This window comes from Dipodomys merriami, unplaced genomic scaffold, assembly GCF_024711535.1.
Source record: "Dipodomys merriami isolate MVZ:Mamm:240054 unplaced genomic scaffold, mDipMer1.0.p SCAF_125, whole genome shotgun sequence".
In the NCBI taxonomy this organism is placed as follows: domain Eukaryota; kingdom Metazoa; phylum Chordata; class Mammalia; order Rodentia; family Heteromyidae; genus Dipodomys; species Dipodomys merriami.
In genome coordinates, this window is record NW_027202549.1 from 2,410,541 (window position 1) to 2,427,160 (window position 16,620).

The following is a 16,620-nucleotide window of genomic DNA, read 5'->3' on the forward strand; positions in this document are numbered from 1 at the left end:
TAACTCTGGCGCTGCTGGTGGCGAGAGATTGCCGAATGGGTGGTCGCAGTAAGCCACTGAAAACGGCCCGGGCAGGGCTCGGCTATTAATCGGAGGGGCATCGCCAGTGGTATTTTCCGCGGGTGACGGCTCTGTTTCTTCTTTTCCGATTCGGCCCGGGGAGGAGGCGGGCGTCAGGACGGCGGGCGCGCCCGGTGCCCGGGCCGAGCTTCCAGGCGTGCTCACGAGCATCCTTGGGTGGTCTGGGGTCCGAGGCCCGCGGCGGCGGCGGCCACGCGATCCGCGCCCCCCCCCCGCTGCCCCCCGGGCTACTCTGGGCACCCCGGAGGGGCTTTGCCCCCGACACACTTCTCACACTCGATCTCCTCTCTCTGGCGGTAGCAAAACATACAGACCCGCCTGACGGCTGCCAACCGGCTCCGCGACGCCCCACCCGGAACAGCCAGACGCGCAGGAAAGAAAAAAACACAAGAACAACAAAAAAACCAACCAGTCGCAGGCAGGGGTGTCTGATCCGCCGAGGCGGGCGGAAGGGGCGGGCGCGGCGGCGGCGGCGGCGGCGGCGCGCATGCGCGGACCAGCCCCGCGGATTCCCCCGCCCCTCGCGGCGGTTGGAGCGCGGATGTCCGGAGGGGGGCGGGGCTAGGCCGCCGAGCCGGAAGCGGGTTGGCTGGGCGGGGCCCGAGCGGCAGTGGCGGCGGCGGCGGAGGTGGCGGCTACGCGCGCGCGGGTGCGCGGGCGCGAACGGGAAAAGCCGCGAGGGTCGGGGCTGTGGAGACGACGGACGGCGACGATGGCCGCGACGGCGGGAGGCGGGCCGGGAGCGGCCGCGGGCTCGGCGGGCGCAGGGGGCGCGGCGGCGGCGGCGGCGGCGGGGCTGGCCATTTACCGGCGGAAGGACGGGGGTCCGGCCAGCAAGTTTTGGGAGAGCCCGGACACGGTGTCCCAGCTGGACTCGGTGCGGGTCTGGCTGGGCAAGCACTACAAGAAGGTGGGTTCCCGCGCGCGCGCGCCGCGGGAGGAGGCGGGGGGGGGGGGAGGGAGGAGGCGGGAGGTCGCGCGCCCGGGTGCTGGCGGCGCCGGGGGTCGGGAGGCGGCGGCGGCGGCGGGCCTGGCGGGCCGCCCCTCCCCCCCGCGCGCGCGCGCGCCACGAGGGACAACAAAAGGCCGGCGCCGGGCTCGCCACGCCCCCGCGGGCCGCTCGGAGGCGGAGGCGGCGGCGGGGGGGGGGGGCGGCGGTGGCGGTCCGGGTCCTCGGCCCCGCGCCCCCCCCCCCACCGCTCCGTCCCCCCCCCCTCCTCCCCCGCGAGCCCACGCACGTGGGTGGGCAGCCCTCGGCCCGCGCGACCCCGCGGGTGCCGGCGGAGCCCGGCCCACCCGCCGGCCGTGAGTCCTTTTTTCCTCTTTTGTTTAACCCGCGTGGAAGTGAGCGGTTTCAAGGCAAAAAAAAAAAAAAAAAAAAACAATTAAAACAAAAAAGCAGGTTTTGTGTCGGGACTCGCAGGTCTCTAGCTTTCAACTCAGGCTTCTGCTACCCGTCGTTTTGCGGAAGGAACGGCGGACTCAGGGTCCCTAGAAGTGGATCGCGGTAGGATTCTGTAAGGTTGATGGGTCAGCGTTGCTCGGGAGTGCAGACCTACTGTGCACACACACACACACACACACACATGTGCATATATATGTATGTGTACATATATATATATATATTTTTTTTAAGGATGGTTTTTACTTCATTGCAACTTTTGGATGATTTGTGTGGCCCCAGAGTTAATGATGCCCCTTGAGGCCTTCCCTGAGAACCCGGTGTGTGTGTGTATATATATATATATATATATACACAATTTTTTTTTTTACTAGAGCACCTTTCTTTATTCGTAACATTTACCCCTTTGATGAAATTTCTTCATTTATATTTGTCTCTTCCCCTTTGGAATACAAATTCTGCTGAATCAGTGTTTTTTTTTTTTAAGCTTAGCTTATTAACCGTTTGTGTTTAAAATCAGTGTGAGGTAGGCGTGTGTCCGCCCGGCCCCTGTGTTGCTACTTGAGTGTTCAGACCGGGCCTCTAGCTTAGTAGGAAGCTGGACTGGTGCTCTGGTGCTGGAGCCTACTCCACTAAGTTCTCTTTGGGTAAACGTGCAGAAGCGAGACCTTCAGGTGATTTATTGAAGCAGGTAAGTCAGAAAGACTGCCCCCTCCTAAATTTGGGGAGCATTATTTGGTGGTGTGCCATAGAACTACTGGGGTAAATAAAGGCTGGGTCACTATGTTCTGGAAGGAGGGTGGTACTTAATGCCTTGCCTCTAGTAAATATTTATTAATTAATGAAAAGATAAACTTGTCTTAGAACTTCCTTACTTAGGGTGTACAACTCTTGTGAAGTCTGTTAGTGTTTGATAGTTGTTAATCAAGGCCAGGCTTGTTGGGTTCTTTTGATTATATATATATATTTTTTTTTGTCAGTCGTGGGGCCTGAACTCTGGGCCTGGGCGCTATCCCTCAGCTCTTCAGCTCAAGGCTAGTGCTCTACCACTTGAGCCACAGCACCACTTCCAGCTTTTTTTCTTTTTGTTTACGTGGTGCTGAGGAATCGAACCCAGGGCCTCATGCATGCAAGGCAAGCACTCTACCACTGAGCCACCTCTCCAGCCCTGATTATACATTTTTAGGTGCTTTTCATGCTCTTTTCCTCCCACCCCACCCCCAAATCACATTTGAGCTGTAGATTTTTCTTCAGTGCAATAAATATTGCTCCTTATACAGTGAAAAACTGGTCACTTTTTGGTGTGTAGGCAATAGCTGGAAATGGCTAAGGGAATCAAATGCTATGAAAATATTTCTTAATTCTAATAAATTACATTGTCTTAAGACAATACTTTGGATCTTTGTTATTGTTATTTGGGCCTTAAATTCAGTGAAGCTCTTCGGCTTGAACTTAGAACTCGAGGCCTTATACTCTCTGGGCCTGGGTGCTGTCCCTCAGCTCTTCAGCTCAAGGTTAGCGCCTTACCACTTGAACCACAGCACCACTTCCGGCTTTTTCTGCTTATGTGGTGCTGAGGAATCGAACCCAGGGCCTCATGCATGCAAGGCAAGCACTCTACCACCGAGCCACCTTCCCAGCCCGGCCTTATACTCTTGTTTGGCCTTTTTTTTTTTTTTTTTATGTTCTAGGCTGTTGATCTACCAGCTTGAGCCATGCCTTTGTTTCCGACTTTCTGGTAGTTAATTGGAGATGAGAGTCTGTCATGATACATCTGGCACATCATGGGTTTGAACTGTGATCCTCAGTTCTCAGTTACCTGAGCAGTTAGGATGACAGACATGAGCTACCAATGCCTGCTTGGTGCTCCAATTGAGCCCTGGCCCTATCCCTTTCTGCTTTAGTTAGTTATTTTTCAGATAGGATCTTTTTTTTTTTTTCCTTTGTGTGGCCTAGCCTTGTACTTCAGCCCTCCTCCTCCTCTTCCTTGCCTCCTTTTCAGCTAGGATGACAAAAATATGCATCACCACACTCAGCTTTTTGTGTTGTTATTCTTGAGATGGGCTTTATACTGACTTTTTTGCCTTGCTTTGAACCTTGGTCCTCCCTTTTCTTTCTCCTAGTAGCCAGAATTACATGTGTAAGCCACAGTGCCTTAGCTGAACTATTTTAAGTATGTACCGGGATTTAAAATTCCCTTTGAGCAGAGAATATATCTCATACATCTGTAAGTTTGTCACAAACTTTTCAGCAAACTTCTCCTGTAATGATTATTCTAGGTTTTGAGTCTTTGTCTTTATCTTCCAGTATGTTCATGCAGATGCTCCTACCAATAAAACACTGGCTGGATTGGTAGTACAGCTTCTCCAGTTCCAGGAAGATGCCTTTGGAAAGCATGTCACCAACCCGGCCTTCACTAAACTCCCTGTAAGTACATCAGCTTATTCCAAGGCCATCTTCAGTTTCTGTACTCTTGTATGCAGCTGGTGGCTGAATTACCTTGCTGCTCAAGAGAGTCAGCTAAGCTGGGTGCCAGTGGTCATCCTAGCTACTCAGGAGGCTGAGATCTGAGGGTGGCGGTTCAAAACCAGCCTGGGCAGGAAATATTATGAAACTCCGTATCTGCAGTTAACCACCAGAAAACTGGAAGTAGAGCTGTGGCTCAAGTGCTGGCCTTGATCTGAAGAGCTCAGGCACCAGGCCCAGAGTTCAAGCCCCACAACCAACAAAAAAGAGAGAGAGTCAGCTAAAGGATATTGGTTTTTTTTTTTTTTCCTTAATTTATTTTTGTGATGGTAATAGAGCTTGAACTCAGAGCTTTCTGCTCTTACTGGGCTTGTTTGCCCACAACTAACCTCCACCCTAGCTTTTTTTTTTTTTTTTTTTTTTTGGGTCCGGTCGTGGGGCCTGAACTCTGGGCCTGGGCGCTGTCCCTCAGCTCTTCAGCTCAAGGCTAGCGCTCTACCACTATGAGCCACAGCGCCACTTCCGGCTTTTTTCTTTTTGCTTATGTGGTGCTGAGGAATCGAACCCAGGGCCTCGAGCATGCAAGGCAAGCGCTCTACCACTGAGCCACCTTCCCAGCCCCAGCCTAGCTTTTTTTTTATGGTCTTCTTGGGTCTTGAACTTGGGCTGGGAGTTATCGCTGGGTTTTTGTGCTCAAGGTTAGTGCTCTACTACTCGAACCACAATTGTACGTCCAGCTTTTTGTCAGTAATTGGAAATAAGAGTCTCACAGACTTTGTCTCCAGGCTAGCTTTGAGCCTCGATCCTCAGATCTTCAGCCTTCAGGAGTGAGCCACCAGTGACCAGACCAGCCTAGCTTTTTGCTGGTTATTTTGGACATGCAGTCTTGACAATTTCTCTGCTTAGACTGGCTTCAGGCTGTGATCCTCTCTGGTTTTCAACTTCCTGAGTAGCTAGGATTATAGGCATGGGCCACTGGCACCCTGCTGAAAAATAGGCTTGTGTGTTGTGTGTTTGTGTGTCCGTCCACACCTGTGTACACATCAGACCTTGAGTTTGAACTCAGGACCTCCATGCTGTCCCTGAGCTCTTTTTGCTCAAGGCTAGTGCTCTGATACTTGACCCACAACTCCACTGGCTATTTGTTAGTTAATTGGAGATTAGAGTCCTGCCTACTCTTGCTTTGAGCTGCAATTCTTAGATCTCAGCCTCCTGAGTAGCTAGGTTTATAGGCATGAGCCACTGGCACCCTGCTGAAAAAAAAAGTTTTTTATGAAGAAGATGCTCTCAAACTAGTCTCAAAACTTGTGGATCCTTCTGCCTCATCCTTCCTAGTGTTGGGATTACAGGTATGAATGCCTAGCTTGCTTATTTTTATTAGTGAGAACTAGTCAGTTGAGTAATCAGTTCAGCATACTTACTTAACAGCATTTTTTCTTTTGCTATCTGCTGAGGTATTTTTTTTTTTTTTTACTTTGCTTTGTGGTGGAGAGGTGTTGAGTTGTGGGGCTTGAACTCAGGGCCTGGGCACTGTCTCTGTGCTTTTTTCCTCAAGGCTAGTGTTCTACCACTTTGAATGACAGTGCCACTTTCAGTTTTCTGGTGGTTAATTGGAGATAAGAGTCTCACTGACTTTTCTGCCCAGGCTGGCTTCAAACCACAATCCTCAGATTTCAGTCTCCTGAGTAGATAAGATTACAGGTGTGAGCATCTGGTGCCCAGCTTATTTTTCTAACTTTTCTTTATCATTCATTCTCTTTCTGTGTATATGTACATATTTACTTTTTCTTAAATCATTTGAAAGGGGCATGTCTTTCTATTTTTAAATAATTGCTTATTTCCTATTATACTAAAAACTGGATTAAAATTCTCAAACTTATGTTTCTGTTTAAAGCATTGTAATGTAATATGTATTTGTTAAACTTTATCAAGTATAACATACTAAATTACACACATAATATTATAATTTGCATAGCATGATTTCATATTAGGAATATGTTTGTAATTAAAAAAACATGCAGGTGTCCCCAAGTATTTTCAGGGGGCTTTCTTCATAGGATATTTAACTCCTAGTAACTAAACCAATATTAACTTGCAGTGTTTAAGGATTAGAGAAGAATATTTTTAGGCATAAGCCATAATTAAAAATAATTCATGGCTTAGTGCCAGTAGGACCAGATGTACTTCCCTTCCTCTCAAAATAGGTTTCTACATTTTCCCAAATGAAAAGGATATCATGTTTAATGGTGTAAAATAAGATGGAAGGAGAGAGAAAATTAAGAAAAGCAAAGAATATTTTAGTGAAATATGTAACTTTGTTTTACAGAGTTCTTTTCCTCAATAGATAATAGTGGTATAAGAGTAAATTACTTGGGCTGGGAATGTGGCTCAGTGGTAGAGTGCTTGCCTCGCATGCATGAGGCTCTGGGTTCGATTCCTCAGCACCACATAAGCAGAAAAAGCCGGAAGAGGTGCAGTGGCTCAAGTGGTAGAGCGCTAGCTTTGAGCTGAAGAGCTCAAGAGACAGTGCCCAGGCCCAGAATTCAGGCCCCACAACCAACAACAACAACAACAGAAGAGTTAATTATTGGGGCTGATTCATTAAAAATCAAAGTAGAGCTTCTTTTCTTTTCTTTTCTTTTTTTGGTACATGGGGCTTGAACTCAGGCCTGGATGCTGTCTCTGAACTCTTGTGCTCAAGGCTAACACTATACCACTTTGAGGCACGGCTGCACTACAGTTTCTTGGTGGTTAATTGGAGATAAGAGTCTCATGGCCTTTCCTGCCTATGCTGTCTTTGAACCTTAAACCAAGATCCTCAGATCTCAGCCTCCTGAGCAGCTAGGGTTACAAGTGTGACCCACCAGCATCCAGCTTAACAAGAAAAAGGATTTTGTTTTTGCCACTCCTAGGGCTTGAACTCAAGGCCTGAGTACTGTCCTTGAGCTTCATTTGCTCAAGGCTAACACTCTACCACTTGAGCCACAGCACCTCTTCTGGCTTTTTCTGTTTATGTGGTACTGAGGAATTGAACCCAGGGCTTCATACATACTAGACAATCCATGTTCCCAGCTCTGAAAAAGGATTATGTAAGGCTAAAAATATGTTGCATAGACACAACTGAGTTTTGTATTTCTGCTATACATAAAAACTCTTGGACTGAGGGTTTGGTACAAATGGTACAGCTACAAGACCCCGTGTCAATCCTCAGTACAGCTCCCTCCCTCCTAAAAACAAAACAAAACTAATCTTCCCCTAATTTCTGCAAGGTGTGTGTGTGTGTGTACACATAAGTATAAAAACACCATAGAATCATTTTTCTCTCTCCCTTTTAAAGTGGATATAGTTAAGAAACAATAAAGCTAGCTAGGCGCTGGTGGCTCAGGCCTGTAATCCTAGCTACTCAGAAGAAGGTTGAGATCTGAGGATCATGGTTCAAAGCCAGCTGGGGCAGGAAAGTCCTTGAGATTCTTATCTTCAGTTAACCACCAGAAAACTGGAAGTGGCGCTGTGACTCAATTGGTACAGCTGAAGAGCTGAGGGACAGCACCCAGGCCCATAGTTCAAGCCCCATGACCAACAACAGCAAAAAAGAAAGAAACAAACAATAAAGCTTAAGTGAGACCTATACTACAGGATGGTGAATCTCAGTCTAGCAGGGGCAGAGAACTTTCAAGTATAAGGCCCACAAGACAGATACATATGCCTCTTGTCAGCTGCCCACACAGCCCATCTGCTGATATTGATCATTTTATTTGGCCTGAGAATAGTGCTATAAATATCCAGATGCCCCTTGGCAGAAAAAATTTCCCTGCCCCTGGAAGTAAGTGAAGGAGGAATTAAGTAAGAAGTAAGTGATAAAGTGCTTGCCTAGTTTTTGCCAAGGCTCTGAGATTGATCTGTAGGACCACCAAAACAACAGCAACAAAAAGTGACAGAAGATTTGTTGAAGGATAGTTAGGGGAAAGGGAAGGGAGGGATGACATAAAAAAAAAAAATGCTCATTAACTGACTTATGAACTGGTAATCCCTCTGTAAAACACCTTAGTGATAATAATAAAATTATATACATATATTTGAAAAGTGACTAAAGACGTAATCCCAGCTACTCAGTAGGCTGAGGGTTGTGGTTCAAAGCCAGCCTGGACAGGAAAGTCCATGAGATTCACTTCCATTGAACCACCAAGAAAACCAAAAGTGGTGCTGTGACTCAAAGTCTTGGAGTTCTAGCCTTGAGCAGAAAAGTTCAGGCCCTGAGTTCAAGCCCCACACGAATCCCCCCCCCACCCCCCGCCGCTGCCAAAAAAAACACAAAAACTGGGTGCTGGCGGCTCATGCCAAAAAAAAAACAAAAAAAAAGCGACTAAAGAGATTTAAAATGTGGTTAAGCAGTATCCCCCAAAGCATATCCTTCTTGTAGTGCTGGGAAAATCAAACTTGGGGTCTTTTACATAGTAAGCAAACATTGTTTTTGTTGGTGGTGGTGGTTGTGGGGCTTGAACTCTGGGCTTGGGCACGGTCCCTGAGCTCTTCAGCTCAAGGCGAGTGCTGTACCACTTGAGCCATAATGCCATTTCCAGTTTTCTGGTGGTTAATTAGAGATAAGAATTTCATGGACTTATCTGCCTGGGCTGGCTTTGAACTCCGATCCTCAAATCTCTGCCTTCTGAGTAGCTAGGATTACTGGCATGAGCCACTGGGGCCCAGCTCCTAAGCAAACATTCTTTTTTTTTTTTTTTTGGGTCCGGTCGTGGGGCCTGAACTCTGGGCCTGGGCACTGTCCCTCAGCTCTTCAGCTCAAGGCTAGTGCTCTACCACTTGAGCCACAGCGCCACTTCCGGCTTTTTTCTTTTTGCTTATGTGATGCTGAGGAATCGAACCCAGGGCCTTGAGCATGCAAGGCAAGCGCTCTACCACTGAGCCACCTTCCCAGCCCTAAGCAAACATTCTTAAACTGAGCTACATCACATAGGCCATGATACCCAAGTTTTTAAACTTGCCCTTAAGCTTTAAAAAGTTATTGAAGTTGTAATTAAAAGAAGTTTTCCCCCATTGTATGAATTTTGAAATGAAGAGGCTACCTTAGGGAAGGTAGGCATAGAAAGAATATAGGTGGCGGTCTGTGCATTGAAAGTGAGACTTTCAGTTTGCAGATTACAACCCTAACGAGAACAATACAAGCAGTCATTTAAGTGAAATGGTGTCTAGATAATGAGTGTGTAGAAAATGAATAAAACAATTTTTATTTATTTTTGCCAGACCTGGGGCTTATACTCTGGGTCTAGGTACTGTGCAGAGCTTTTGTACTCAAGGCTAGTGATCTACCACTTGAGCCACAGCACCATTTCTGGCTTTTTGGGGGGGCAGTTAATTGGAGATAAGGGTCTCTCGGACTTTCCTGCCCAGGCTAGTTACAAACTAGAATTCCTCAGCCTCCTGAGTAGGATTCTAGTTGTGAGCTATTGGTGCCCAGCTGAATAAAACAAATTTTGACTAAATGAGAGAATACTTAAATCCAATTCAGATCAAAATTGGAACATTGCTGGCCTAGAAATGTAGCTCAGTGCCAGGGCACTTTCTTAGGTTGTCAGCAAAACCTCTTTACCTCTCCCTTTCTCTTCTCTGACCCCATCCCAGAATTCAGACATTGCCAACAATCTAGAAAGTCTTCCATATCTCTTCCTCAAGCATAAAGCCCATTTTCTCCAGGGATAAAATTTCCTTTTTATAGGTATCACTATGCTTGTATTTATTTATTCTTGAGCGGTATGTAGAATGTATGCTTGCTTTATTTGAATGGGTCTACTCTTTTTTTTTTTTTTTTTGTCGGTCATATGGCTTGAACTCTGGGCATGGGCGCTGTCCCTGAGCTCTTCAGCTCAAGGCGAGCGCTCTACCACATGAGCTACAGCGCCACTTCCGGTTTTCTGGTGGTTTATTGGAGATAGGAGTCTCACAGTCTCTCCTGCCCGGGCTGGTTTGAACCGCGATCCTCAGATCTCAGCCTCCTGAGTAGCTAGGATTACAGGCGTGAGCCACCAGCGCCCGGCCTTGAATGGGTCTACTCTTATATCTTGCTATAGCAGAAGTATTTCAAAACATGGAAAGAAAAATTGGACTAGATAAGATACTCTACCTCAGCTGCCCAGACATATATTCCTGAATGTAAACCCAGGCTGGCCTTGATCTCAGGACTTTTGCCTCAGCCTCCTGAGTGCTTAGCTTACAGGGATGCAACACTATTCCTGTTTTGCTGTCTTCTTAGAAATTTGAAATTATGTAGTCATTTATGGTGGATTATTTTTAATTGTTTTTAAAGAAAAAATATGGCTAGCCAGTCAGTGGCTCACATCTGGAATCCTGACTACTCAGGAGGTTGAGATCTGACGATCATGGTATAACACCAGTCCAGGCAGACAAGTCTAAAAAATGATTGTTGTTATTGTGTGTCTGCATGTATACATGCCTGTGTGCATCTATTATGCATGCTTTGGTCTGAGGGCTTGGACTCAAGACCTGGGTGCTATCCTTAAGCTTTTTGCTCAAGGCTATTAATTACTCTACCACTTTTAGCTTATTGGTGGTTAATTGAAGATAGGACTCTCAGAAACTTTACAGCCTGGGCTGGCTTTGACTCATAGTCCTCAGATCTCAGCCTCTTGAGTAGCTAGGATTACAGGTATGAGCCACTAGTGACTGGCTATATGTTTTAAGATAACAAAATTTAAAGTTACAATAAAGTAGAATTGATCATGAATCATTGATTTTTTTTTTCCCTTACTGTTCTTTTTCAAATACTTTGTATCCTTTCATATACTATTTATTCACAATATTATGTTAATGGAGTTTTAAAAAATGGTAGTAGCCCGGGTGCTGGTGGCTCACGTCTATAATCCTGGCTACTCAAGAAGCTGAGATCTGAGGATCACAATTCAAAGCCAGCCGGGGCAAGAAACTCCCTGAGACTCTTATCTCCAATAAACCACTAGAAAACCTGAAGTGGCCCTGTGGCTGAAGCGGTAGAGCGCTCGCCTTGAGCTGAAGAGTGATGGGACATTGCCCAAGCCCAGAGTTCAAGCCCCACGACTGACCAAAAAAAAAAAAAAGATGGTAGTATCCATTTTTAGTAAAATTTCTTTGGGTCCGGTCGTGGGGCCTGAACTCTGGGTCTGGGCACTGTCCCTCAGCTCTTCAGCTCAAGGCTAGCACTCTACCACTTGAGCCACAGCACCACTTTGGGCTTGTTTTTTTCTTCTTGCTTATGTGGTGCTGAGGAATCAAACCCAGGGCCTCAGGCATACAAGGCAAGCGCTCTACCACTGAGCCACCTTCCCAGCCCTTTAGTAAAATTTCTTTATACCTTAGTTTTTTCATGGGAGAAGCAGCAATCACTTAAGTCTTGTAGGTTTATAAAACTTAGAATTTAGACATGAGTAATTTTAGTAAGAGCTTTTATTTTTCTTACATGTAATTTGTATCATTTTAGGCAAAATGTTTCATGGATTTTAAAGCTGGAGGTACCTTGTGTCACATTCTTGGGGCTGCTTACAAATACAAAAATGAACAGGGATGGTAAGTTTTACTATTTATTTGCATGTTTACACTAAGTTCCTTAGTGTAAAATTATATTTCTTTGTATAATGTTAGAACATTCTGTAAGCACATTGTAGTTAAGTGCAACGTAAGTTTTTATTAAGAACCTAGTTTACTTTGTTCCTACATCCAAATTACTATAGTTAAACAATGACTATATTTATTAGGTAAGTTATTTATTTTGGTGATTGAATAGAGTCCTGCATGTACTCTACTACTGCTACATCCTTTGCCTCAATTGAGTCCTATATGTGATGATATATAGATATCAAGTGTACAGTACTAGCACACCTGAAGATAAACTAACAATGAAATGCGTGTTTTGGGGTTTGTTTTTGGTGCCTATGCTAGGGCTTGATCTCAGGGCCTGGGTGCTGTCGCTGAGCTTTTTTTGGTGGGGGGAGAGGGGGTCCGGTTGTGGGGCCTGAACTCTGGGCCTGGGCACTGTCCCTCAGCTCTTCAGCTCAGGGCTAGCGCTCTACCACTTGAGCCACAGCTCCACTTCTGGCTTTTTTCTTTTTGCTTATGTGGTGCTGAGGAATCGAACTCAGGGCCTCATGCCTGCAAGGCAAGTGCTCTACCACTGAGCCACCTTCCCAGCCCCTGTCCCTGAGCTTTTATGCCCAAGGATAGCACTCTACCACTTGAGCACAGTGCTGCTTCCAGCTTTTTAGTGGTTAATTAAAGAGGTAAGATTTTCCTGGGCTTTCCTGCCTGGGCTGGCTTCCAACCACAATCCTTAGATCTCAAAGCCTCCTGAGTAGCTAAGGTTATAGGCGTGAACCACTGGTGCCCACCTGTATGTGTGTATTTTAACTTGTTAGAACATTATGTAAAGAAGCTGAGAGATAGTAGTGGTAAGTGTTTCAGTGAGGTTTGCTTTCTAAACACATCTCCACTTTGCCGTCAGTATAGATGAAAGGAACTTAGCTAGGAATTAGCCCCGATAAGTGGTGGAGATAGGTTTTGAATCCCAGGTGATCCACAGTCTGGCTCCATTCATTCTTCCTTTATCTCTTGATGCTATTTCTTCCTTTATTTTCTTGAACTATGGGACTTCCATCCTAGTGTACAGTTCAGCTACTGGGATTATAGAATGTTTACTGCTGGTGGTTCTAAGTTTCAGGATGCTAACTGCACCTTCAATGGTGGCTGAGTGGAAGGAACTAGAATGCAATGAAGCTTTTGGTATTTGGTCTTTTTTTTTTTTTTTTATGGAAGTTGATAATGTTAGCATATCTACAGGGAATTGAGTTTGTGTCTTAGTTTGATTACTTTTTTTCCCTCTTCTGTCAGTGCTGATCTAATCGAAGGCCCTGTACATGCTAGGCAAACACTCTACCTCAGATCTACATTCTCATCCCTGTAGTTTATCAAACTAAAGCTAATTATCCCAATACAATATTTCAGGGAAATGCCAGTAAACATTCAGATCTGTTATCAGAAGCAATTTATAATTAAATGATTTACTCATGGTAAACAGAAAGTGATACGGGTATACCCATGTTTGCTAGAACTTCTCAAATGGGGCTTAGGTGTTTACTAAATTAAGTGAGCATAAGAGTTAGCTGTTAGTACTCATTACCTCACTCATGTGACTGTAACCCTCTGTATAGTATCTTTACAATAAAAAAATTAAAAAAAAAAAAGTTAGCTGTTAGTAGAGCTATCTTTCTGTTTTCCAATTCTCCATTCAGCTCTGGTGTTGCACCTCTCACCAGACTGCCCCTAATATGGGATCCCCAGTGTGCTTGAGTATGAATATTGTCAGGTACAACTCTTCACTAATTCGTTATTCTGCTTGTAATTCCAATTCCTGAGCTGACTTTTTTTTTGGGGGGGGGAGGGGACAGTCCATTCGTGGGGCCTGAACTCTGGGCCTGGGCACTGTCCCTCAGCTCTTCAGCTCAAGGCTAGCGCTCTACCATTTGAGCCACAGAGCCATTTCCGGCTGTTTTCTTTTTGCTTATGTGGTGCTGAGGAATCGAACCCAGGTCCCCATGCTTGCAAGGCAAGCGCTGTACCACTGAGCCACCTTCCCAGCCCCCTGAGCTGACTTTTTGAGGAAAGAATCTGAAAGGTAATAACTTCCTACATCACATATTGTGGGATTTGATTTGAGTCTTCAGGGACAGCACTGTAAGCATTTTTATTAGGAAAGATTTAAGGTATTTTAGATGGATACATGTAAGTAAAATCTTTACTTCTCCTTTACTCACTTAAAAGAAGAAAAGGATGGGGTTAAGAAGAACCAAGTTAATAGAAAAATGATCAGAACCTAATCTTTGTCTTTAAAACCCTTACTCCATTGCGTTAGTAACAAGATGGTTTTGTTAGGGGACTTTAAGGACAGTCTAAACATGAAGGAAGACAAGAAGCTTCACAGAGGAAGTAACACGTGAACCAATTCTGGAAGCCATGGTGTGTGTGAAGGCTATTGAGTGAGTGATGACAGTCTTGAAAAGAGAGTTTAGGAAGAAGACATTCTTGGAAGTGAGGAAAATATCTCCAGGATAAAACTAGACTGACAGGCAAGTTAAGAGTATGAACCCTGGAATACATACCACTTATAATTTTACCCAATACATGGTAGTAATGGTTTCAGAAATTATTACTAGGGCTGAGGCTGTAACTCATTGGTTGTGAGCTTACCTAGAATGACCAAGGTCTTGGGTTAAATCCCTCACTGTGTACTAATCATAAACATTGTGCTGAACTCTAAACATATATACCTTTCATTAAAAATGCAACTGTTTTTATACTCATTCTGGGGCTTGAACTCTGCCTAGGCACTGTCCTTGAGCTTTTTCTTTTTCTTTTTTTTTTGGCCAGTCCCTGGCACTGTCCCTGAGCTTTTTGCTTAAGACTAGCACTCATCACTTGAGTCAGAGCTCCATTTCTTGCTTTTTCTGTGTATGTGGTACTGAGGAATCGAACCTGGGGCCTCATGTATGCTAGGCAAGCACTGTTCACTAAGCCACATTTCCAGCCCATCCTTGACCATTTTTGTTCAAGGCTAGCATTCTACCACTTGAGCCACAGCTCCACGTCCAGCATTTTTGGTACTTAATTGTAGATAAGAGTCTTACAGGGAAGTGGTGCTGTAGCTCCAGAGGTAGAGTACTGGCCTTGAGTACAAAGAGGCTCAGAGACAGTGCCCAGGCCCTGAGTTCAAGCCCACAACCAACCAAAAAAAAAAAAAAAAAGTGTTATGGAATTTACTACTTGTACTACCTTTGAACTATGATCCTAAGATCTTAGTCTCCTAAGTAGATAGGATTACTGTGTTTGAAGGAGGTGGTATGATTAATTAGTACCTAACCCAGCTTGAATATACAGTCCTCATTATCAATCATCAAAGTCTATTCTTCTTGGATGTTTCTGCTAAAGAATTAAAATGATTTTTAAAAAGTAAGTCGGATTTTAAAAAAATGTGGCAGATTATTAAACTTCATAAATATTTTAACCATTTGGAAATACTTTAAGAGTAGTTCAACCCAACACAGAATATGTTATTCATTGGTATGTAAAGACATAAGGGAGAAAGTTACCAAGGAAAGGTTAGATGAGTTTGAGCACATTTAGGAAAACAGGAGGGTCAAAGAACACCTTTTTCCCCCCATAGAATGTAGACATTAAGACCATACTGCTAAGTGAAATTTATAAATTTAATTCCCAGGATCCTTTAGAGAATTTTATTTTCAATTTATTTTGACTTGGGTAGCTTTTAATGTCATTTTTTGTGTGTGACTGACAGCATTGACACTGAGTGTACTACCAAGGATTGTTTTTCTAAGTCTTTCTAATTTTAATTGGATTCTGAATCATCTTCACTTTTCTCTGTTTATTAAGACAAACTAATTACTATTTTTTTTCTGTTTTAGGAGGAGATTTGATCTACAGAATCCATCTCGAATGGATCGCAATGTTGAAATGTTTATGAATATTGAAAAAACATTGGTGCAGGTAAGTTGGAAAATTAAAATTTTGTGCAAAGTATACTTTAAGGTGGGTCCCTGTGGGTCATGCCTATACTCAGTTATTCAGGAGGTTGAATGAGATCTGGAAAATCACTCTTTGAAGCCAGCCCATTCAGAAAAGTTCAAGAGAGTCCATCTCTAAAATGATCAGGAAAAAATTAGAGACTTGAGATGTGACTCAAATATAATGCCAGCTGAATAAACATAAGGTCTTGAGTTCAAACTTAGTGTGTGTGTGTGTGTGTGTGTGAACGGGGAGGCGGGGGGGGGGGGGAGAGAAAGAGTATGTGAGTGTTAGGTTGGTGATACTGGATTGCCAAATGACCAGTGGAAGATTTTTCTTAAATGAGTTGTCTGAGATTGTCATTTTAAGACTGTTGATCTTAGATTTCTGGTAAAAAGAATCTGTGCTATTTTTCTTTATTCATTTCCCCTCTGTAGCAGCTGGTCAAGGTGGTTCAACCCTGTAGTCTTATCTCCTTGGTAGGCTAGGATCATGGGGTTGAAGTTTGAGGCCAGCTGAGGTAAACGAATTCCAAAGACTCACCTAGTGGCTGGTGCAGTGGTTCATCATGCCTGTTCGTGTCAGCAGTATAGGGAGCACAAGTAAGATTTAAGCCCAGGCCAGTCCAGACATAAATTGAGATTTTTTTTTTTTTTTGGTCGGTCTGGGGCTTGAACTCTGGGCCTGGGCACTGTCTCTTAGCTCTTCAGCTCAAGGCTAGCGCTCTACCACTTGAGCCACAGCACCACTTCCAGTTTTCTGGTTGTTTATTGGAGATAAGAGTCTTATGGTCTTTCCTGCCCAGGAAAGTGTGAGCCACTGGTCCCCAGCATGAACTCTTTATTTTTACATGTTTTTTTTTCTTTTTTTGGGAGGGGGGGTGTCCGGTCGTGGGGCCTGAACTCTGGGCCTGGGCTCTGTCCCTCAGCTCTTCAGCTCAAGGCTAGCACTGTACCACTTGAGCCACAGCGCCACTTTCAGCTTTTTTCTTTTTGCTTATGTGGTGCTAGGAATTGAACCCAGGGCCTCATGCATGCAAGGTAAGCGCTCTACTACTGAGCCACCTTCCCAGCCCATACATGCTTATTTTTAAG

General features: G+C 44.8%; 1 protein-coding gene across 2 annotated transcripts in view; it reads left to right on the forward strand.

Moving 5' to 3' along the window:
• The first annotated feature begins 727 nt into the window (after nucleotides 1-727).
• Smarcc1 (SWI/SNF related BAF chromatin remodeling complex subunit C1) overlaps nucleotides 728-16,620 on the forward strand; it is a 103,701-nt gene continuing 87,808 nt past the window's right edge. Inside the window, exons 1-4 of one of the 2 annotated variants that reach the window (XM_070017698.1) lie at nucleotides 728-991; nucleotides 3,791-3,910; nucleotides 11,436-11,521; nucleotides 15,427-15,508. In XM_070017698.1, the coding sequence (XP_069873799.1) occupies nucleotides 794-991; nucleotides 3,791-3,910; nucleotides 11,436-11,521; nucleotides 15,427-15,508 (486 nt within the window). In that variant the 5' untranslated portion in view covers nucleotides 728-793. The remainder of the gene's footprint in view (nucleotides 992-3,790; nucleotides 3,911-11,435; nucleotides 11,522-15,426; nucleotides 15,509-16,620) is intronic. The other variant, XM_070017699.1, reaches the window with a different exon arrangement.